The sequence below is a fragment of the Cherax quadricarinatus genome, chromosome 57 (genome assembly GCF_038502225.1).
Source record: "Cherax quadricarinatus isolate ZL_2023a chromosome 57, ASM3850222v1, whole genome shotgun sequence".
NCBI classification, from domain to species: domain Eukaryota; kingdom Metazoa; phylum Arthropoda; class Malacostraca; order Decapoda; family Parastacidae; genus Cherax; species Cherax quadricarinatus.
Window position 1 is genome coordinate 5,648,797 of NC_091348.1, and position 25,000 is coordinate 5,673,796.

The 25,000-nt window shown below is 38.8% G+C and overlaps 1 protein-coding gene across 10 annotated transcripts in view; it reads right to left on the reverse strand.

The window, feature by feature from the left end:
- The window catches only part of LOC128693470 (sodium/calcium exchanger Calx), a 386,089-nt gene that overhangs the window by 6,188 nt on the left and 354,901 nt on the right, over window positions 1–25,000 (reverse strand). For all 10 annotated transcript variants that reach the window (XM_070097314.1, XM_070097312.1, XM_070097307.1 and 7 more), the window contains 2 exons: window positions 13,640–13,818; window positions 12,790–12,887 (listed from right to left, as the gene is read on the reverse strand). In XM_070097314.1, coding sequence (XP_069953415.1) covers window positions 12,790–12,887; window positions 13,640–13,818 — 277 coding nt within the window. The remainder of the gene's footprint in view (window positions 1–12,789; window positions 12,888–13,639; window positions 13,819–25,000) is intronic.

The following is a 25,000-nucleotide window of genomic DNA, read 5'->3' on the forward strand; positions in this document are numbered from 1 at the left end:
CAATGAAAAAAAGAAGCCCCACGGATTTCTTGATTTCGAAAATTTTTGATACAGTTGAATGACTTGCCCCACAAAAAATTGCCCCAAAAGGTTTTAGAGGGCACCCCCTCAACTACCTCAAGTAAACCTCAGCAACAGAAGCCAATATGTGTGGCAAAAATGGGGCGCTTTTCCCGCTAAACCAATTCAGTTGGTTCAAGGCCCTTGGCCTCTTTTTCTCTATCCAAAATGCCCTACCTGCCGCAATTACTCAAAACATTTTTTGCAGAAAAACCCTCGTCTTCTCTCCGACCCCAGCCCCTGAATACTTAAACACAAATTCAGAAAATACCCTGGATGAGGACTAAAAAATTTTCCTAAACATTCCTTCTTTTGTTTGGTAACAGGCCGATTCCTCTTAACTAAATAAAAGTCCCTATACAAAGCTAACAAGGAAAATTTTTGGGAACCCACCTTGATAATAGACTAAAATTTCATACACATTACAAAAAATTTCTGAAAATTTAGACTGTCATCTATAGTCGTTTTATGCCCCCAAGTCGCCCTCCGGGCCCTTTATCCCTCTTATTTCCCCTATCTACCTTGGAATTTGTGCATGGGGCTAAACAACAATTAAATCTAGCCCTTTCCCCAAAAAAGGGCTGCAGTTGAATGAAAACAAATTCTCACTACAGGCGCACCCCCCAATATTAAAACCCCCCTCTCACCATACAAAACATCATATTATTCTGCACCTTTACATACATGGAAACATTTCTGTTTTCCCTCCAAAAATCTCCCCAAACCTCAACAGAAAAATGCCATAACAAAAGGGCCCGATCACTCTTTGATTTTCCCTCGTGTCCATCTCATTGAAAAACTCAATACAAAAAATAAAATCGGGAAATTCATTTGAAATATAAAAAAAAACTACCCGTTTTTAAAATTAAATTTTTTAAAGATCCTTACTCCTCAAACCCAAAAAAATATGAATAACTGAACCTTAAATTTATATCCCATATTTTTTTAAATACACTACCTAACAGAATACTCCATTCGACTGAATGTACAGCAATGCATGCAACCATATGACCTGTCTTTGTAATACTCATTTGTGCTTTATAGTTATCTGTTTACAATAATGTTTTATCACTGATTTCATCATTGCTTAGTTAATCTTAACTTAATTTTAAGCCAGCCCATAATGCTATGCATATAAGTGGCTTTGGCATGCTGCTCTTACCTGTATTTTTTGTACCTCTGTATGTATGCTAAAATTACTAAATAAATAAATAAATAAATAAATGGTGAAAGTTTTTCTTTTTCGGGCCACCCTGCCTTGGTGGGAATTGGCCAGTGTGATAATAAAAAAAATAAAAAAATATTTACATCCCCTTTATTTATTCCTGTTTTCCATTTATACACCTAATTCTACGCCTTTCGAGAGAGTGCAGATTCAGAGCCCTCAGTCCCTCTGTACGTTTTCCAGAGCATTTATATCCATTCTGTAATATGGTGACCAGAACTGAGCAGCATAGTCTAAATGAGGTCTAACCAAGGATATATAGAGTTGAAGAACAACCTGAGGACTTCTATTATTTATACTTCAAGATATGAAGCCAGGAATTCTGTTAGCTTTATTGCGAACACTAATGCACTGTTGTCTTGGTTTTAGATTACTGCTAACCAGAACTCCTAAATCCTTTTCGCAATCAGTAGTATTAAGATCTACATTATTTAGTTTATATGTGGCATGGTTATTTTCCTGTCCAACATTTAGAAATTTGCATTTGTCAATATTAAATTGCATCTGCCACTTCTCCGACCATTGCATCAGTCTATTCAAATTATCCTGGAGTGCTCTAGTGTCCTCATTAGAATGAATTGGACGGCCTATTTTGGTGTCATCAGCAAATTTGCTTATGTCGCTATTTATTCCCTCATCTACGTCATTTATGTAAATTGTGAACAACAACGGCCCCAACACTGAACCCCGAGGAACACCGCTTGTGACGTGCCCCCAGTCTGATTTCTCCCCATTTGTGCAAACACTCTGCTGCCTATTTGTCGGCCATGCCTCTACCCAGGAAAAAATTTCTCCTCCTATTCCGTGTGCCTTAAGTTTCCTCAATAGCCTCTGGTGTGGAACTCTATCGAAAGCCTTACTTAAGTCCATATACACAATATCATATTCATTACCATGATCTACCTCCTCAAACACCTTAGTGAAAAAAATTAGTAAATTTGTAAGACAGGAATGCCCCTTTGTAAAACCGTGTTGAGATTCATTAATCAATCTGTACCTATCAAGATGGCTACGAATTGCTTCGGCAATTATTGATTCCATAAATTTTCCCACTATGGAGGTAAGGCTTATTGGTCTACAGTTTGAAGCCAAGGACCTGTCACCTGCCTTGTAAATAGGTATTACATTTGCCATTTTCCACTTATCAGGCACTATGCCAGTTTGTAGTGATATGTTAAAAAGATTAGCCAAAGGTATGCTAAGTTCCTCTTTACATTCTTTTAACACCCTTGCAAACAGTTCATCAGGACCTGGGGATTTGTTAGGTTTTAGTTTCTCTATTTGTCTGAGGACCATGTCACTAGTTACCACAATCTTGTATAGTTTATCATCATCCTGTTCTACATAATCTATTATTTCAGGAATATCATTAGTATTTTCCTGGGTGAAAACTGAGAGGAAGTAGGTATTGAGAACTTCACACATATCCTTATCACTGTCAGTGATCTGACCAGAGTTACTCTTAAGTGGGCCTATCTTGTCCCTAATCTTACTTCTGTATACCTGAAAGAACCCTTTTGGGTTAGTCTTTGAATTCCTTGCGACCTTAGTCTCATAATCCCTTTTTGCTTTTCTTATTCCTTTCCTTATTTCTCTCTTTAATTGAATATATTGATTTCTTAACTGCCCATCCCCTCTTTTGATATGCCTATATATGCCTCTCTTTTGACCAATGAGATGTTTTAATCTATTGTTCATCCATCTGGGATCATTTTTGTTAGAGCTAATTTCCCTACTTGGAACAAAAGTTGTCTGGGCAGCTAGAACTATGCTCTGAAAAACGTCATATTGGCAACCAAGATCACCTACCTGACCCATAGTCAGGACATCTCAATTTAGCCCACCCAGGTAATTTTTCAGTCCCATGAAGTCGGCCAAGCAAAAATCTGGGACAGAGATTTGATTGCAGTTATCTGGGTGATTCCATGATATATTGAAACTAAGTGATTTGTGATCACTTTCCCCAAGCTCATCATTAACCTCAAGATTATTAATTTGTGAATCTTTGTTGGCAAGAACCAAGTCAAGCAGATTGTTTCTTCTAGTTGGTTGTGTCACAACCTGTTCTAACAAGCAATCCTGAACCGTTTCAAGAAAGTCACTAGGCTCAAGATTTCCTGTCATATTGTTCCAATCAATTTGTTTAAAGTTAAAATCTCCCATTATCACAAAATTTTCATATCTAGATGCCTTATGAATTTCGTCCCATAACAGCTTACTGCACTCCCTATCAACGTTTGGGGGCCTATAAATCACACCCAAAATTAATTTGTCTCGTCCCTCGAGAAACTGTAGCCAAATAGATTCTGTGTTCGATGTTTCTAATCTTATATCATGTCTAAGACAACGATTTAAATTTTCTCTGACAAACATCGCCACTCCACCACCCTTCCAGTTGACCCTATCAGTGTGGAATAGTTTATAACCCTGTATGTTGCATTCAGAAGACATTTCTCTATCTTTCAGGCTGAACCAGGTCTCTGTTATACCAATAATATCTATATTACCTACACTTGCAAGTAATCTTAGCTCATCTATCTTAATTCTTAGACTCCTACTATTTGTATAGTAAACCTTAAGGGAGTTAGTCACTTGTTGCCCTCTACTATCTCTCTTTGTTTGTTGATCAATTAATTTGTCATTACTAGCAACTTTATTTTGAATATTGTCTTTTAAACATATCCCTGAGGTATCCCAGTAATAACTGCTGTTTTTAACACTAATGCTGCAGCCTGATTGTTTCCCACAAACACCCATCCCTCTATAATCTATCAGTTTAAATTCCTAGACAAGTCATCAGTTACTCTCTCAATCGAATTGGCTCTCGCACTCAGTCTCTCTCTTGCAGTGATCTTTTTATCTGTTCCTCGCCCATTGCACTTGATTTCAGGTGGTCTGTTCTTCCAGATTTATATGATAATGATCACTTTCCTATCCTTCTTACTTCTACTACACATACCCGACCATTTTGTAGCCCTCATTGGCAATTTGCTCGAGCAGATTGGGACTTATATTCCCATCTTACCACCTGCTGTGAGGACCCCTTTCGTCATCTATTGATGAACTGGCGCACCAATTTTCGACCTTAGTCCTAACTGCGGCAACATGTTCTATCCCCCAAACCTCAGGTAGACATTCTCAGACATGGGTACCTTGGTGGTCTCCTACATGCTTTCATGCAGTGTTTAAAACATGCTGCGTGGGGCCATTATCGATATAACCATACCGCGGAGTGTCTGTTGGATTTTAAGCGGGCATGGGTAGTTGCTTGCCACGTCATACATGCTTGCTGGCAAGACTACGTGTCTACCATTACCTTGTCTTCCCCTATGTGCGCGATTTGGAAAAAGGTGCAGAAATTGTGTGGTAAGTACACTCCGGACCCAGCTCCTGTTTTGCGGGTTGCTGGAGTTGATGTCGTAGAACCCTTCAAAGCTGCCATAGAAATTGGGAACTATCTTGTCCTCTATGACCACTACAATCCTTCATTATATAGGATAGTCAATGATGTTAGAAGACGTTCTTTATTTGTTCATCGCCCCTGTTTACTCCGTCCCTTTTCTCTCTGCCTACATTCACTCTTGTCTTCTCCTTAGTTACCACCTTTCTATGTTCATGTAGCATCTCACTTTTCCCTGCCCCCTTGGGAAGTTCCAGCTGTTCGAGTCTGGTCTTTCCCACTGCCATGTGCAAAAACCCAACTACAGTGGACCCCCGCTTAACGATCACCTCCCAATGTGACCAATTATGTAAGTGTATTTATGTAAGTGTGTTTGGGGGTCTGAAATGGACTAATCTACTTCACAATATTCCTTATGGGAACAAATTCGGTCAGTACTGGCATCTGAACATACATCTGGAATGAAATAATATCGTTAACCGGGGGTCCACTGTACCTACATTGGCTTCCTACTCTTTTTCTTGACCACTTCCACTCTCATTCTCATGCCATCTCAGTGTACACCGATGGTTCTAAGTCTTCTGACGGCGTCGGATTCGCAGCAGTGGTTCCAGACAGTGTCATGCGAGGGTATTTATCCTTGGCTAGTACTTTTATGGCTGAATTATATGCCATTCTTGTAGCACTTATCCATATTGCATCTATGCCTGTGTCACCATTTGTGGTCGTTTCAGACTCACTTAGTGCTTTACAGGCTATACAGAAATTTGATACACCTCACCCCCAAGTTCTTCATATCCTAATTTGGTTACACCATATCTCTAGTAGACGCAAAGATTTTGTTTTTTATTGGGTCCCTGCTTATGTTGACATACAGGGCAATGAACAGGCAGACAGTGCTGCACGGCCAGCAGTACACGACCTCCCAGTTTCATATAGAGGTGTTCCATTCACGGACTATTTTGTTGTAATTGCTATCCACCTTCGCACCTGTTGGCAATAACGCTGGTCTGATCTGTTTTATAACAAACTTCATTCTATTAACCCCTTGACTGTCGTAACCCCCAATCCTGAGGTGTCTCCTGGTGTCGCAAAATTTAAAAAAAAAAAATTATTTTCTTGTGAAATGATAGAGAATCTTTTCCTGATTGTAATGACACCAAAAAAAACAAAATTTGATGGAAAACTGACGGAATTACGCTCTCGCGAAGTTAGTGACCTCGGCGATATTTACAAATCGGCGATTTCGCCCACTTTGACCCCTATTTTCGGCTAATTCCATTGTTCCAGTCGACCTAACTCATAGCTGTTTCTTTAGAACTCCATTTTTTCTATCGATTGAGTACAAGAAACTGCCCATTTACCGATTTCAACTACCCCATAACGTGGTCAGAAATTTGCAATTTGGCCAATTTCATGAAAATTAAAAAATATGAATTTCAAAATAAGGTCCAGAATGAACAATGCAGACATTCCTGGCTCTAAAATAACATTTTCTTTGTTCATCAGTCACATCTCCAGGCCCCTCTGATATTAATCTTGCTTTAAATTTTGAATTTTTATTCAAACAAAAAATAGAAGATTTACTGTTATGCAGACTACTCCAATACTGTAATAATTGTACAAATAATGTCAACCCATTCATGACTGCATATTAGAATGGCTAGTTGGACATTTATTGGACAATGACATCATTTGTTTACTTTTGAACATCGGCAAAAATCAAACATTCCCCCTACTTTGAGCTCCATTTCCAGGTTCTTTTTATAGTAAAACCAATCAAAACCACCTCTATTTCTATAATATGTTTTCCATTCTATCAAATGAGACCAAGAAAACGAGAATACAACCATAAATACTATATGAGAATAAACCACAAAGTCGGCATTTTAATAAAAAAAAACGGTCGGAGTTTTTTTTTCTCATTATGCACTGCGTGCTCCAGGATTTTTTTTATATGGTGCACACTGACCACACAGACCCATTCTCTCACATGTGGGCCTACCAGCTTTCTCCTGCTTGATTTGAAGCCACTAGAATTTATGAGTATATATACATCAAACATGGTGCCTCACAAGACAAATATATACGACCAAAACAGTCCAAGGGCTAAACCGAGTACAGTGGACCCTCGGGTAATGATTTTAATCCGTTCCAGAGAGCTTGTTCTTAACCGATTTTGTTATTCAATTTAATTTTCCCCATAAGAAATAATGGAAATCCAATTAATCCATTCCAGACACCCAAAAGTATTAAATTTTTTTTTCACATGAAATATACATTTTCCTACACAGAAAACAATAAGACATGAAGAATAAATGACACTTACCTTTATTGAAGATTTATTCATGAGTGATGAGATGGGAGATGGGGAGATGATGGAGGTGTATTATTGTTTGGAAGGGTAATTCCCCTTCCTTAAGGGCTTTAGGTAGCAAGTTCTTTTCCTCCTGAGTAATGTAGGTCCTGTTTGGCATTTTCTTCCAAAACAGGCCTGTTTCATCACAACTGAACACTTGTTGGGGTTTTAATTTTTCAGCCTCTATGTACCCCTGAAAGTCCTGCACATATTTTTCAGCTGCTTTTTGGATTCTTAAATCTCTCAAACCAACCTTTGCTGGCCTTAAATTCACTAACATCAGCACTAGTTCCAGGCATTTTCTTAATGAGATCCGCATGTAACTGCCTTGCCTTTTCACATATGATTGACTGTGAAACACTATCTCCTGATAATTATTTCTCGTTAATCCACACCAACAACAATCTCTCCACATCTTCGAGTATTTACAATCTCTGTTTTGTAAGCATACGTGCACCTTCGCAACAACAGCTTCCTTGATTGCCTTTCTGTTGGCCAAGATAGTAGCGATAGTTGACTGGGGTTTGTTATACAACAGGGCCAGTTCGGAGGCACGCACTCCACTTTTGTACTTTGCGATTATCTCTTTCTTCAATTCGACAGTATTTCTCACCCTTTTTACAACAGGGTTGGCCCATGGGGGCTTATTTAGCAGTTACAAGCACTAAAAACAATGGAATACATGTAATACAAAATGTATCGCATGTATGCGTGGAACCGTCCGCCCTGGCTTGTAAACAATGGCACACTGCCTGTACATAGTGGCTGGGCAGCCGGGGGTGGCCCAGGCCATGCGGACGCGTCCGGGACAAATGTTCTTAACTGAGCTTGTCATCGTTGGCTGAGCCAATATTTTTACGCAAAAACGCATCGGTATCCGATTTTATCGCTATCCGATGGCATTGTTACCCGAGGGTCCACTGTATAGGTTTCAGGCTGTCTTCTTGCCATCAATGTCAAGGTTGGGGGACTACTCTCTCCCATCTTTGCATCTGCCACACTCGTCTTACTCACAGGTATCTCATGGAGAGGTGTCCTGTTCTTCTCTGTGAGAATTGTCAAGTTCCAGTACCTGTTAACCACATTCTGTTGGACTGCCCACTCTATCAACAAGCACGCAGAATTTATAAAGGCCAAATTTTCATTTATTTTTTTCAGCACTAGTTTTTTTTTCTCAATTTAACACTGTAGGTGACTGTTCTCCCTGTTGATGATGCCGAGAAATTTTAATTTTCTCATATCCTTTTAAATCTATTTGGAGTGATATCTAAACTGTCATATCTGAGTGCCTCTGTAAAGACAGTGATTGTGTGTGAATGATGGTGAACGTGATGGCCGACATGTTAAAAAAAAATGTGGTTGTCATGTCTTTTTTTATCCTATTAACCAACAACACCATTTTAAGTGTTTTCAGATTTTCTACATAGCTCATTTGTACAAACATGTAAAAGTAAATGTATGGCAAGTGATTTATACATTAATTTTCAGGCATTTCAACACAAGGTGCCCCACACTACAGTGGACCCTCCCTTTTCATCTTTAATCCGTTCCAGAGAGTCTGATGAAATGTGAAATTGAAGAAAACTGAAACCATTTTCCCCATATGAAATAATATAAATCTAATTAATCCACTCCCGACTCCCAAAAGTATTAAATATTTTTTTTAAGAGATTAAATAGAGATTTACATACAGAAAAGAATGACAAATATATTACGAAGAACTAATAACATGTATAAATGAACATTGAACATCATACTTACCTTTACTGAAGACTCTTGTTGGTGTATGGAAGACAAAGAGGACTGATTATTGTTTGGGAGGGGAATCTCCTTCCATAAAGATTTCAGGTACCAAGTCCTTAGCCTGGGTTACTTCCCTTCTTCGTTTTTTAATGGTACTAGGACCAGCTTAAGAGTCACTGGATCCCTGTAGCACAAAAAAAAAGTGTCCAGAGAGCTCTTGCTGCTCTACCCTCTACCACCATCACAATCACTACCATCCTCTACCACCATCACAACCATTACCACCCTCTACAACCACCACAACCACTACCACCCTCTACCACCATCACAACTGCTACCACCCTCTACCACCATGACAACCACTACCACCATCACAACTTCTACCACCATTACTACCACTCTCTACCACCATCCCTACCACTATCACTACCACCACCACCCTCTACTACTATCACTGCCACCCTCTACTACCACCACTTTCATATTTTTCTACAATCTTTTTCTTTAATTCTATCATGTTTCTCACCTTCTTTACCAAAGGACTGGCACTAGCAGCTTTCTTTTGGCCCATGGTGATTTATTTAGCAGTAACACAGAATAAACAAGTGCAAAAAAAATGAATTATGAAATGTTTCCCATGACCTCACAGGATAATGTTCATTCACTGAGAAACAAAGCGACACTGCCTCAGAGTGCATGTGTGGGAGGTTGTGCGCACGCGGGCACACTCAGATATGTTCCATACCACCGATGAGAATGGAAGAAAGTAACGAAAACTGAGCCAATATTTTCACAAAAAAAAGTCGACGATAACTGAAATTCGTGAAAACAGAGCCCAACGAAAAGGGAGGGTTCTCTGTATATGTTATAAATGCATTCCTGGCCTATTGCACATAAAGTGAGCCCAATACAGTTGCAAATGGTATGCTGATACTTACAAACTGGAAAAGGACATTTATGTACAGTTCAGGACATTTATTATTTGGAAGATTTTGAAAAAAAAAAAAAAATTCTTATAGAATGAAAAAAAAAAATTTTTTTTCTAAACTGAATAAAACTAAAATGAGTGGAATCTGATAAAAACTTACAATTTTATAGCATGTTAAGGTTGGCAAAAAAATGATCACTCATTGGCAACAGCAGCATAAATGGGCTAGCAATATTACTGACGCCAAATTATAGTAATTGTTTTTCTCAAATTATATGTTAAATGTGTTTAAAGATGTTATAACACTTAAAACATGGGGAAATCCTCAGCCTGACTTTACTCGGAATGTATGGAATATATACAAAATAACTGGCAGAACGATGGGCTAGCACAAGTATGGGTAGTGGGGGGATTGAAGAAATATGGGATAGTTTTAAAAATTCAGCATTAGAATGTGGGACAGAAGTTTGTGGCTATAGCAGGGTGAGTGTATTAGGAAAGAGGAGTGATTGGTGAAATGATGAGGTAAAGGGTGTGATAAAAGAGAAAAAGGTAGGTTATGAGAGGTTTTTACAAAGTAAAAATGATATAAGAAGGGCAGAGTATATGGAGAGTAAAAGAAAGGTGAACAGAGTGGTGAGAGTGCAAAAGGAGAACAAATGTTAGAGTGGGAGAGGCACTGTCAAAGAAAAAATTTTGGAGCGAGATAAACCAGAAAGCCTAAGGAATGAATGGATTTGTCAAGTTAAAAACAGAGTAGGGGAGTTAGTAGATGGGGAGCTGGAGGTATTGGGTACATGGTGGGAATATTTTGAGCAACTTTTAAATGTCAATGAAGAAAGGGAGGGAGTAATTTCATGCCCTGGCCAGGGAGGTATAACATATTTTAGGAGTGAAGAGGAGCAGGATGTGAGTGTGGAGGAGGTGAGCGAGGCATTACGTAAACTGAAAGGGGGTAAAGCAGCTGAAACTGACGGGATCATGACAGAATGTTAAAAGCAGGGGGAGTTATAGTGTTGGAGTGGTTGGTATTTTTGTTTAATAAATGTATGAAAGAGGGGAAGGTACCTAGGGATTGGCAGAGAGCATGAATAATTCCTTTATATAAAGGGAAGGGAGACAAGAGAGTTTGTAAAAATTAGAGGGGAATAAGTTTACTGAGCATACCAGGTAAAGTGTATGGTAGGGTTTTTATTGAAAGAATCAAAGGTAAGACAGACAGCAGGATTGCAAATGAGCAAGGAGGCTTTAGAATGCATAGGGATGAGTAGTTCAGGTGTTTACAGTGAAGCACATATGTGAACAGTAATTAGAAAAAGGTAGGTTAGTTTTCATTGCATCTATGGATTTAGAAAAGGCATATGACAGAGTGGATAGGGGAGCAATGTGGCAGATGTTCCAAGTGTATGAAATAGGTAGTAAGTTACTAACTGCTGTAAAGAATTTTTATGAGGAGAGTGAGGCTCAGGTTAGGGTGTGTATCTGGAGTGAGTTCTGGAGTGAGTTCCGGGGGTCAACGCCCCCGCGGCCCGGTCTGTGACCAGGCCTCCTTAGGTCAGTGTCCCAGGATGCGACCCACACCAGTCGACTAACACCCAGGTACCCATTTTACTGATGGGGAACATAGACAACAGGTGGAAAGAAACACGTCCAATGTTTCTACTCTGGCTGGGAATCGAACCCAGGCCCTCACCGTGTGAAGCGAGAGCGTTAACCACCAGGCCACCAGAGCCCCTGGTGGGAGATTACTTCCCAGTATAAGTAGGTCTTAGACAGGGATGTGTAATGTTACCATGGTTGTTTAACATATTTACAGCTGGGGTTGTAAAAGAAGTAAATGCTAGGGTGTTGGGGAGAGTGGTAGCATTAAATTATGGGTATTCAAATACAAAATGGGAGTTTACATAGTTACTTTCTGCTGATGATACTGTGCTCCAGGGGATTCTAAAGAAAAGTTGTAAAGGTTAGTGGACAAGTTTGGGAGGGTGTGTAAAAATAGAAAGTTGAAAGTGAACATAGATAAGAGTAAGGTGATGAGGGTATCAAATGATTTAGATAAAGAAAAATTGGATATCACATTGGAGGAAGTATGGTAGAAGTGAATGTTTTCAGATATTTGGGAGCTGACTTGTCAGCAGATGGGTTTATGAAGGATGAAATTAACCAAAGAAATGATGAAGGAAAAAAGGCGAGTGGTGGGTTGAGGAATCTGTGGAGACCAAAACAGTTAACCATGAAGGCAAAGGGAATGTACGAGAGTATAGTGGTACCAACACTCTTATATGGGTGTGAAGCATGGGTTGTAAATGTTGCAGTGAGGAGGCGGCTTGAGGCAGTGGAGATGTTGTGTCTAAGGGCAATGTGTGGTGTAAATATTATGCAGAGAATTCATAGTGTGGAAATTAGGAGGTGTGGAGTTACTAAAAGTATTAACCAGAGGGCTGTTGAGGTGGTTTGGTCATTTAGAGAGAATGGAACAAAGTAGAATGACTTGGAGAGTGTATAAATCTGTGGGGCAAGGAAGGTAGGGGAGGGGTCATCCCCCAAAAAACGTTAGAGAGACGGGATAAAGGAGGTTTTGTGGGTGAGGGTTTTGGACTTCCAGCAAGTGTGCATAAGCATGTTAGATAGGAGTGGAGACAAATGGCTTTTGGGACCTGATGAGCTGTTGCACAATATTGGCAGTTTAGAGGGACATCTAAGCTGTCGTATTTGAGTGGCTTTGCAAAGACAGTGATTATGTATGAGTGATGGTGAAAGTGTTGAATGATGAAAGTTTTTTTTCTTTCTTTTTGGGCCACCCTACCTTGGTGGGAAATTGCCAATGTGTTTAAAAAATTGTTTTTATTGTATTTTTTTACTATTTTGGTCTTCTAACACTATGTATAAGGAATACTTATAATATTACTATTTTTTGAGTGTAATATTCTTCAAAACATATCATATTCATGTACATATATTCATATTTGACTTACGATGGGTTAGTCGGAACCTAATCCCATCGTAAGTTGAGGAGCACCTGTACTCTTTTATTGCAATGTGAAGCCTCCTAATAATGAACAAAATTATCTTACCTTCTTGCCATAAGGAAAGTTAGTGCTGTCACACAGAGGCCTGAGAACAGACCTACACTAAATCCAAGATTGCCAGCTTTAACCACAAATTTGGTGCCCTGCAAATATGAGAGAGTTAAGAGCTGCAAGGTGACGTGATTTATTATGATTAATCAATATAAAGATTAAGAAATAGAGGAGAATTCAAGCCAACATTTAGTAGCTTCATGAGAAGAACCAAACTGCTTACAGAAAGAGCTTCAATTAAAAAAAAAAAAAAAAATCTCTCAATATGAGGAAAACATTTTCAGTGAAGATCTTCATATTAAAATAATCATTTAAAATGGGAAATGTGGTAGATGGGATAAAACAGCTTCAACGAAAAGCAAGAGTGAAATAAATGCAAGAGAAAACTTGAATCACACTGGGTTTAAGACTTTTTAACACATTCACAAGTAAGGGAACTGATAAGATCTGAGTTTTTATCAGCCAGGCTGTGATACCTATGTCAGACTGCAAGAAATAAACACAGCCTACCTGATCAAGCCATCAGCCAAAAACCTTGGTCGGAGACCAGGCAAAGACTCACTGATCCTTAGAACTATCAACAGCTAGATGCATGATAGTATGTGCAAATTATAAACGAAGAATGTATACCATATATGACCAGAGAAAAGTGACATATTGGAAGCAGCATGGTGAGAACACAGGGGAAAGTAAGAGTGATCAATTATGTAGATGAAGACAGTGCCTATTTATAGGAACAGATGAGCATAATTAAATAAGAAAAAAACATTATTACCAATGAAAACTTTTCAGACATTTTAATATGGTACAAATAAAATATCTGACTAATATGCTTTACACTCACCACACACAGGTGGTAAACAGCTGCAATAAACCAGGGAGCACCAAGACCAAGGAATACATTTACAGAGTTACTGCCAGTCACATTGCCTACAGCATTATCAGCATATTTTTCTTGAACTGCAGCAGTTTTGGATGCAAAAGTATCAGGCAGTGAAGTTCCCAGAGCCACAAAAGTAATTGCTGTGAAGAACAGAAAAGAATTAAAATCATGAAATATTTAGCAACAGAAAGTAATATGCTCTCTTAATGGTGGATTTCTCAGTTCTTTCCTTTTCTCTACTTTAAATATCAGGTAGATGGTAAGTTCTTAAATCAAATGATGCAAAACTATTCAGAGAATTATTCCAATTACATTCTTCCTCTTTCAGTCAACTGGATGTATCCCACCAAAGCAGGGTGGCCCAAAAAGAAAAAAGCTTCTCTTTTTAAATTTAGTAATGTATACAGGAGAAGGTGTTACTAGCTCCTTGCTCCCGGCATTTTAATCACCTCTTACGACACATATGGCTTATGGAGGAAGAATTCTGTTTCACTTCCCCATGGAGAGTTACATTCTCCCTCTGTTATAATTTTTTTTATTTTTATTATCACACTGGCTGATTCCCACCAAGGCAGGATGGCCCGAAAAAGAAAAACTTTCACCATCATTCACTCCATCACTGTCTTGCCAGAAGGGTGCTTTACACTACAGTTTTTAAACTGCAACATTAACACCCCTCCTTCAGAGTGCAGGCACTGTACTTCCCATCTCCAGGACTCAAGCCCGGCCTGCCGGTTTCCCTGAACCCCTTCATAAATGTTACTTTGCTCACACTCCAACAGCACATCAAGTATTAAAAACCATTTGTCTCCATTCACTCCATTCACTTCCAGCATGCCTGCTGGAAGTCCAAGCCCCTCGCACACAAAACCTCCTTTATCCCCTCCCTCCAACCTTTCCTAGGCCGACCCCTACCCTGCCTTCCTTCCACTACAGACTGATACACTCTTGAAGTCATTCTGTTTCGCTCCATTCTCTCTACATGTCCGAACCACCTCAACAACCCTTCCTCAGCCCTCTGGACAACAGTTTTGGTAATCCCGCACCTCCTCCTAACTTCCAAACTACGAATTCTCTGCATTATATTCACACCACACATTGTCCTCAGACATGACATCTCCACTGCCTCCAGCCTTCTCCTCGCTGCAACATTCATCACCCATGCTTCACACCCATATAAGAGCATTGGTAAAACTATACTCTCATACATTTCCCTCTTTGCCTCCAAGGACGAAATTCTTTGTCTCCACAGACTCCTAAGTGCACCACTCACCCTTTTCCCCTTATCAATTCTATGATTCACCTCATCTTTCATAGACCCATCCGCTGACACGTCCACTCCCAAATATCTGAATACATTCACCTCCTCCATACTCTCTCCCTCCAATCTGATATCCAATCTTTCATCACCTAATCTTTTTGTTATCCTCAAAACCTTACTCTTTCCTGTATTCACTTTTAATTTTCTTCTTTTGCACACCCTACCAAATTCATCCACCAATCTCTGCAACTTCTCTTCAGAATCTCCCAAGAGCACAGTGTCATCAGCAAAGAGCAACTGTGACAACTCCCACTTTATGTGTGATTCTTTATCTTTTAACTCCACGCCACTTGCCAAGACCCTCGCATTTACTTCTCTTACAACCCCATCTATAAATATATTAAACAACCACTGTGACATCACACATCCTTGTCTAAGGCCTACTTTTACTGGGAAATAATTTCCCTCTTTCCTACATACTCTAACTTGAGCCTCACTATCCTCGTAAAAACTCTTCACTGCTTTCAGTAACCTACCTCCTACACCATACGCCTGCAACATCTGCCACATTGCCCCCCTATCCACCCTGTCATACGCCTTTTCCAAATCCATAAATGGCACAAAAACCTCTTTAGCCTTATCTAAATACTGTTCACTTATATGTTTCACTGTAAACACCTGGTCCACACACCCCCTACCTTTCCTAAAGCCTCCTTGTTCATCTGCTATCCTATTCTCCGTCTTACTCTTAATTCTTTCAATAATAACTCTACCATACACTTTACCAGGTATACTCAACAGACTTATCCCCCTATAATTTTTGCACTCTCTTTTATCCCCTTTGCCTTTATACAAAGGAACTATGCATGCTCTCTGCCAATCCCTAGGTACCTTACCCTCTTCCATACATTTGTTAAATAATTGCACCAACCACTCCAAAACTATATCCCCACCTGCTTTTAACATTTCTATCTTTATCCCATCAATCCCGGCTGCTTTACCCCCTTTCATTTTACCTACTGACTCACGAACTTCCCCAACACTCACAACTGGCTCTTGCTCACTTCTACAAGATGTTATTCCTCCTTGCCCTATACACGAAATCACAGCTTCCCTATCTTCAATAACATTTAACAATTCCTCAAAATATTCCCACCATCTTCCCAATACCTCTAACTCTCCATTTAATAACTCTCCTCTCCTATTTTTAACTGACAAATCCATTTGTTCTCTAGGCTTTCTTAACTTGTTAATCTCACTCCAAAACTTTTCTTATTTTCAACAAAATTTGTTGATAACATCTCACCCACTCTCTCATTTGCTCTCTTTTTACATTGCTTCACCACTCTCTTAACCTCTCTCTTTTTCTCCATATACTCTTCCCTCCTTGCATCACTTCTACTTTGTAAAAACTTCTCATATGCTAACTTTTCCTCCCTTACTACTCTCCTTACATCATTCCACCAATCGCTCCTCTTCCCTCCCGCATCAATTTTCCTGTAACCACAAACTTCTGCTGAACACTCTAACACTACATTTTTAAACCTACCCCATACCTCTTCGACCCCATTGCCTATGCTCTCATTAGCCCATCTATCCTCCAATAGCTGTTTATATCTTACCCTAACTGCCTCCTCTTTTAGTTTATAAACCTTCACCTCTCTCTTCCCTGATGCTTCTATTCTCCTTGTATCCCATCTACCTTTTACTCTCAGTGTAGCTACAACTACCCATTCTCTTTGCTGATGACACGACTTATGTCATCTCTCACCCTCAACACCATTGTTAACGAGGAGCTGATCAAAATATCGACTTGGATGACAGCCAATAAACTTACGCTTAACACTGACAAAACCTAATATACAGTGGACCCCCGCATAGCGGACGCCTTGCATAGCGGACAATCCGCATAGCGGACGCTTTGTTCCCTAAAATTTTGCCCCGCATAGTGGACAAAAACCCGCTCAGCGGCCTTCGTCCGAGACGCGTCCAATGTGGGCCCTCAGCCAGCCTCACATGTGCCGCCTGTGCCATTGTTTACCAGCCAGCCTCCGCGGTAACATTCAAGCATACACTCGGAATATTTCGTATTATTACAGTGTTTTCGGTGGTGTTTCTGGAAAATAAGTGACCATGGGCCCAAGAAAGCTTCTAGTTCCAACCCTACAGCAATAAGGGTTAGGATTCCTATTGAAATAAAGAAAGAGATCATTGATAAGTATGAAAGTGGAGTACGTATCACCGACCTGGTCAGGTTGTACAAGAAACCAAAATCAACCATCTCTTCTATTGTGGGCAAGAAAACGGCAATCAAGGAAGCTGTTGTTGCCACCGTGTTTTCGAAACAAAGATCGCAAGTGATGGAAGATGTTGAGAGACTCTTATTGGTGTGGATAAATGAAAAACAGCTAGCAGGAGATAGCGTCTCTCAAGCGATCATATGTGAAAAGGCTAGGAAGTTGCTATGCCTCAACTAAGGCCAGCAAAGGTTGGTTTGAGAGATTTAAGAATAGCATCCATAGTGTTACGGCATATCTTAGCGGCCATGAATTAGTACATGCTGAAGGACTGAAACCTCAAGTGTTTAATTGTGATGAAACAGTTCTGGAAGAAAATGCCAAGCAGGACCTACTTCACAGGACATAAGCCTATCTCTTTGTTGATGTTGCCAATGCTAGTGGTGATTGCTTAAGCCTTTATTAGTGTATACTCTGAAACTCGTTCAGGCAAAAGAATGTTGATATTTGTGTGTGCTGTCCAGTAAGGCATCTACTATAACTGGTTACACCATGCACTCTCAGTAGACCTTAAGTGCTACAATGCCCCTGGTCATCCTACAGACGTGGCAGAGCGACATTGAGCTTCATTAAGGTGAAGTTTTTGCTGAGCCCGACACAGGACTTATGTCAGCTCTGTTTCTCTTTGAAGTGACCACAGACACTCGATTGACTCAACTTTAATATCCTCAATTGTAAACCTTATTAACGAGTGACTAAGAGCTTGATCGAAACTGTGGCCAGAATGTGTAGACAAAAGGGATTTTGAAACTTGGATGACAGCCAATAAACTTACGCTTAACACTGACAAAACCTACTATATTATGTTTGGTAGCAGAGCAGGAGATGCACAAATTAACATTAAGATCGACAACACTCTAATTACCAGACATAATGAGGGCAAATTCCTAGGCCTATACCTTGACAACAACCTGAATTTCAGCACCCATATCCAACACACAACCAAAAAAGTATCCAAAACAGTTGGGATCCTCTCCAAGATATGATACTACGTGCCGCAAAATGCCCTTCTCACACTATACCACTCACTTATTTATCCATACCTCACCTATGCTATTTGTGCTTGGGGATCAACTGCAGCAACACACCTAAAGCCAATAATAACCTAACAAAAAGCTGCAGTAAGAATAATCACTAAATCCCATCCCTGGTAACACAGCCCCCCACTCTTCATAGATCTAAACTTACTCCCTGTTCAGTACATCCACACTTACTACTGTGCAATCTACATCTACAGGACCTTAAACTCCAATATCGACCTTGACCTAAAACGCTTTCTTGATAGTTGTGACAGAACCCACAGGCATAACACCAGACACAAACATTTCTACGACATTCCCCATATCCGACTAAACCTTTACAAAAATTCAATGTATGTCAAAGGCCCTAAAATCTGGAACACCCTACCTGAGAACTCTAGAACTGCAGACACATTCATCACCTTCAAAACTACCATTAGAAAACATCTTATCTCCCTGATAAACCCCATCAACTAACTACACGAATACCACCTGGTGGTTCACACTTACACTCACTCACCCATTTGACCATAAACAGAAATATTAATCTCAATCTTAAAATAATGAATCCTATGATACTCCAATACTGAAACTATGTACTGTGCCAAAACAAAAGCATTCACATTGCTAAACTCACAAACTAGTATTTAGTCACTTAGCCATAATACCAACTTACCTCATAATTTGTAATATTTTAAAATAAAGAATTAAACTAAGTCTGCCCGAAATGCCTAGCCATGCTAGGCGTTCTAGTGGTACACTCTGTAATCATTATTTAACTACATGTAAACCACACAACAACCAAATTCTGTAAATTCAACACTGTAATCTTTATAGAGAATAAACTTTGAATTTGAATTTGATATATCTGTGGCCCCTCTATAAACATGTACATCCTGAAGTCTACTCAACAGTCTTTTATCTACCAATACATAATCCAACAAACTACTGTCATTTCGCCCTACATCATATCTTGTATACTTATTTATCCTCTTTTTCTTAAAATATGTATTACCTAAAACTAAACCCCTTTCTATACAAAGTTCAATCAAAGGGCTCCCATTATCATTTACACCTGGCACCCCAAACTTACCTACCACACCCTCTCTAAAAGTTTCTCCTACTTTAGCATTCAGGTCCCCTACCACAATTACTCTCTCACTTGGTTCAAAGGCTCCTATACATTCACTTAACATCTCCCAAAATCTCTCTCTCTCCTCTGCATTCCTCTCTTCTCCAGGTGCATACATGCTTATTATGACCCACTTCTCGCATCCAACCTTTACTTTAATCCACATAATTCTTGCATTTACACATTCATATTCTCTTTTCTCCTTCCATAACTGATCCTTCAACATTACTGCTACCCCTTCCTTTGCTCTAACTCTCTCAGATACTCCAGATTTAATCCCATTTATTTCCCCCCACCAAAACTCCCCTACCCCCTTCAGCTTTGTTTCGCTTAGGGCCAGGACATCCAACTTCTTTTCATTCATAACATCAGCAATCATCTGTTTCTTGTCATCTGCACTACATCCACGCACATTCAAGCATCCCAGTTTTATAAAGTTTTTCTTCTTCTCTTTTTTAGTAAATGTCTACAGGAGAAGGGGTTACTAGCCCATTGCTCCCGGCATTTTAGTCGCCTCATATGACACGCATGGCTTACGGAGGAAAGATTCTTTTCCACTTCCCCATGGACAATAGAAGAAATAAAGAAGAACAAGAGCTATTTAGAAAAAGAAGAAAAACCTAGATGTATGTATATATATATGCATGTGCGTGTCTGTGAAGTGTGACCAAAGTGTAAGTAGGAGTAGCAAGATATCCCTGTTATCTAGCGTCTTTATGAGACAGAAAAATTATAATTTGTTCCAGTTATATTCTGTCATTCCAAACAAAAGCACATAGTAAAAGCCAGTCCATTTCCATACCTGGATTTTTTGCCCAAGTGTGCAATACATAAGAATTCTAAATTGGCAACCTATTGGTTCCAAACATTTCTGATAAATGCTCAGTTACCTTTTTTCTCAAACCACATCCTTCTTAATGAGGGAAAATTTATGGGTCTGCACCTTGACAGTGACTTGAAATTCAACTCCCACATCCAATACATTACAAAAATGTGTCCAAAACAGTTGGCATCCTCTCCAAGATGTGTTATTATGTACCACAAACAGCACTACTTACATTATACTACTCACTGATCTACCTCTACCTCACCTATGCTATTTGTGCCTGGGGATCCACAACAGCAAATCACCTCAAGCCAATAATGACTCAACAAAGGCCGCAGTACAAATGATCTCACAGTCCACTCTTCAAAAAGCCAAATTTACTTACTATACAAAACATTCACTTCTACTTCTGTGCATCCTACATATACAGAACAATAAATCCTAATATTAATCCTGACCTTAAGCATTTTCTTGACAGTTGCAACAGAACCCATAGACAAAATACTCAACACAAAACTCTCTATGACATACCCAGTGTCTTAATCTTTGTAAAAACTCACTGTGCATAGAAATGACCCAAAATTTATAACTCCCTGCCAGAAATCTCCAGAGCCACTCACACACATTCATTCATTCACACACACACACACACTCTCTCTCTCTCTCACACTCTCTCTCACTCTCTCTCTCATTCTCTCTCTCTCTCATTCTCTCTCTCATTCTCTCTCTCTCTCATTCTCTCTCTCTCTCATTCTCTCTCTCTCTCATTCTCTCTCTCTCTCATTCTCTCTCTCTCTCATTCTCTCTCTCTCTCATTCTCTCTCTCAGTATCTTCAAAACTACTGTAGAAAAAAAAAAAACTTTCACAAACATATCCCAACAACAGATAAATATGCTAAAACTATACTGTATTTTCATATTCACAAGCATATGGAAAACAATGTAAACTTATTCTCATTATTTATAATCCTTATAGCAAATATATTGAATGTATTCAAAACATGTTAATATGCTAGAATCCTCATTACCTATAATCCTTAAAACAATTAACCTCAATAAAAGTGTTAATTGTAATTCCTAAATTTATTGTTACAACCACTTAAGAGACCATATATATAAACACTCAATTAATTATTGACTTATTAGGCTTAAAATAGGCTTAAGTTTGCTCAAAATGTTCTGCATACTAATGAGCTTTCAGCATGCACACCTATATGTCACCCATCTATGTACACACACACACTATCATGCTGAAATAAAAAAATCTTTACTCTTTCTTTAATCTTTACATGATTCAATGCACTTTAATCCTTTCATTGTCCAGATCTCTGATCTGAAATTTGTCCACAGCATTCAAGAATATAAAAAAAGAAATGATTTCTTCTTGTGAAATGGTTGAGAATCTGTTTTTCCTGAGGGTAATAAAACAAAAAGTACAAATCTGATGGAAAAATGATGAAATTAAGCTTTCGTGAATTTTGCTGTGTCAGCGATATTTACCCATCAGCAATTTTGCCCACTTTGAGTCCTATTTTAACTCTTTGAGGGTCCAAACCGTAGATCTACGCCATGAGCTCAGCTCACTCTGATAAGCTGTGAGTGGTAAATTTGGGCCTAGATATGAAAGAATACATCTATGTGGTATGTGTGCACCACATAAAACAAATCCTGCAGCCCACAGTGCATGAGAGAAAAAATACTGAGACCATAATTTTCGATTAAAACAGCGACTTGCAGTGTTTTTTCGTATGTTTTTATAGTTGTATTTGCGATTTCTTGGTCTCATTTGATAGAATGGAAAATATATTACAGAAATAGAGATGATTTTGATTGGTTTTAGTACTGGAAATGGCTTGAAACTGAGCTCAGAGTAGCAGAAAATGTTAAATTTTTGCAGATGCTCAAGAGTAAACAAATGATCCCACAAGTGTAATACACACCAGCTGGTGGGTCTAATATATGTTCACAAATGTGGTGATATTATTTATATGATTATTGCATAAGAGTAAATCTTCTATTTTCTGGTTTGAATAAAAATTCATTATGTGAACAAAAAATCAAAATGGAATTCATTTGTAAAGCCTGAAAACGTAACTAATGAACAGAGGAAATGTTAGTTTAGTTCCAGGAATGACTGCATTGTTTATTCTGGACCCTATTTTGAAATTGGAATATTTTGAGCTTTGCATTAAATTGGCCAAATTGCCAATTTCCGATCGCTATTTTGTAGTTGAAACAATTGACTTGGCGATTTCTTGTGCTCAATCGATAGAATAGAAGTAATACTAGTGAAATAGCTAAGAATTTGGTCGACTGGAATAATATAATTGGCCTAAAATGGGAATCAAAGTCGGCAAAATTGCCGATGTGTAAATATCGCTGACACATCAAAATTCGTGAGCATAATTTCGTCAATTTTCCATCAAATTTCATACTTTTTGTTTTATTACCTTCAGAAAAAGATTCTCTACCATTTCATAAGAAAAAATAACAAAATTATTTTTTGAAAATTCTTGGACCCTGGTGTGCACTTTGAAAATTGGCCTCTGGACCCTAAAAGGGTTAAGCCAAATTCTTAGCTATTTCACTAGTATGTCTTCCATTTTATAAACTTTGCACAAAAAAGCCTAATCTACTCTTACAGGTACCCAATAAAGTGATCAGAAATTGGTAATTTGGCCAATTTCACACAAATTTTAAAATATGCAAATTTTAGAATAAACAATGCAAGCATTCCTGGCACTAAAATAACATTTCCTCTGTTCATTAGTTATGTTCTCAGGCTTTACTTATGAATTCCATTTTTATTTTTTATTCACCAAAAAATTAGAAGATTTACTGTTATGCAATATTGTAATAATTGTATAAATAATATCAGCACATTCATGAATGCATATTAGACCCACCAGTTGGATGTGTATTGGACAAGTGATGTGATTTGTTTACCCTTGAATAACGGCAAAACTGAACATTTCCGCTACTTTGAGCTCAATTTCAATCTTGAAACCAATCAAAATCATCTCTATTTTCATATCTTCCATTCTATCAAATGAGACAAAGAAACTGAGAATACAACCATAAAAACTATACGAAAATACACCACAAAGTCTCTGTTTTAAACCAAAAACACTGTTGCATTATTTCCTCATGAACTGTGTCCTGCAGGATTTTTTACGAGGCGCACACTTACCACACAGACCCATTCTTTCATATCTAAGCCCAAATTTACCATTCACAGCTTATCTGAGTGAGCTGAGCTCATAGTGTAGTACTATGGCACCAACGGCACCAACAATGTCCTCAAACACATAGTATTACAGCATGGACAATGAAAAAGTTAATGAGACTTCTTCTATTAAGAAAACACAGCTCTTGACTCTGTTACAATGTGCAACGTTGTACTAATGGGTTATAGTCAGTTATTTGTTGATTTAGGGCATTTCCTAGAGTGTGAAATAAGATATATCAATCTCCTGTGCTAAAGCTTGTAATTTTCATAATAACCCAATCATAAATGATGTACTAAATTACAGACATAACCAGACCACAATGCCTTTTGGGTGGTAATGATATCCAATACATGTGTTTACCATGTATCACAGCTAAAGATATGTAGTCAGTATCGTCCATCCAGTTCATGACAAACGTGGTTCGGATATCTCTAATCTCTACATATTTGTAGATAAAGTTTGATTGTAAAAATGTATGGGAAGGATCAATCCTTTATTTTTTTTATTACCTTTAATTTGTTAAGTGATATTTTTTTAATATATACACACTCGTCTGAGTTTTCCTTGATTTTATTTTAATAGTTCTTGTTCTTATTGTTTTTTTTTTGTCATATCCATGGGGAAGTGGAATAAGAATCTTTCCTCTTTAAGCCTTGCATGTTGTAAAAGTCAACTAAAATGCAGGGAGCAATGGGCTAGTAACTCATTTTCCTTTATAACTTACTAAGAAGAAAAAGAAGAAAACCATCAAAGTGGGATGTTTGAATGCATGGTTGTTGTGTGAATGATAAGAAAGAGATGATTGTGGATGTTATGAATGAAAAGTTGGATGTCCTGGCTTTAAGAGAAACAAAGCTGGAGGGGGTACCTGGAGTCTACCTGGAGAGCATTCCAGGGATCAACGCCCCCACAGCCCGGTCTACGACCAGGCCTCCTGGTGGATCAAGGAGTCATCAAAAAGGCTGTTACTGCTGGCCACATGTAGTCCAATGTACAAACCACAGCCTGGCTGATCCAGCACTGACTAAGTATCTGTTCAGCTCCCTCTTGAAGATAACCAGGGGTCTATTGGTAATGCCCCCTTATGGCTGGTGGGAGGCTGTTGAACACTCCTAGGCCTCAGACACTTATTGTGTTTTCTCTTAGTGTACCAGTGGTGCCCCTACTTTTCACTGGAGGTATGATGCATCGCCTGCCAAGTTTTTTGCTTTCATAAGGAGTGATTTCTGTGTGCAGATTAGGAACCAATCCCTCCAGAATCTTCCAGGTGTAGATTATGATATAACTCTCTCACTTGCACTCCAGTGAGTACAGGTCAAGTGCTTCCAAGCATTCCCAGTAGTTAAGGTGTTTGATGGAACTTTCATGTACAGTAAAGGTTCTCTGCACATTATCTAGATCTGCAATTTCACCTGCTTTGAATGGGGATGTTAATGTACATCAGTATTTCCAGCCTAGAGAGAACAAGTGATTTAAAAAGGATCATCACTGGCTTAGCATCTCGTCTTGAATGTTCTCATCATCTATCCTATCAATTTCCTCGCAGATGTGATAATG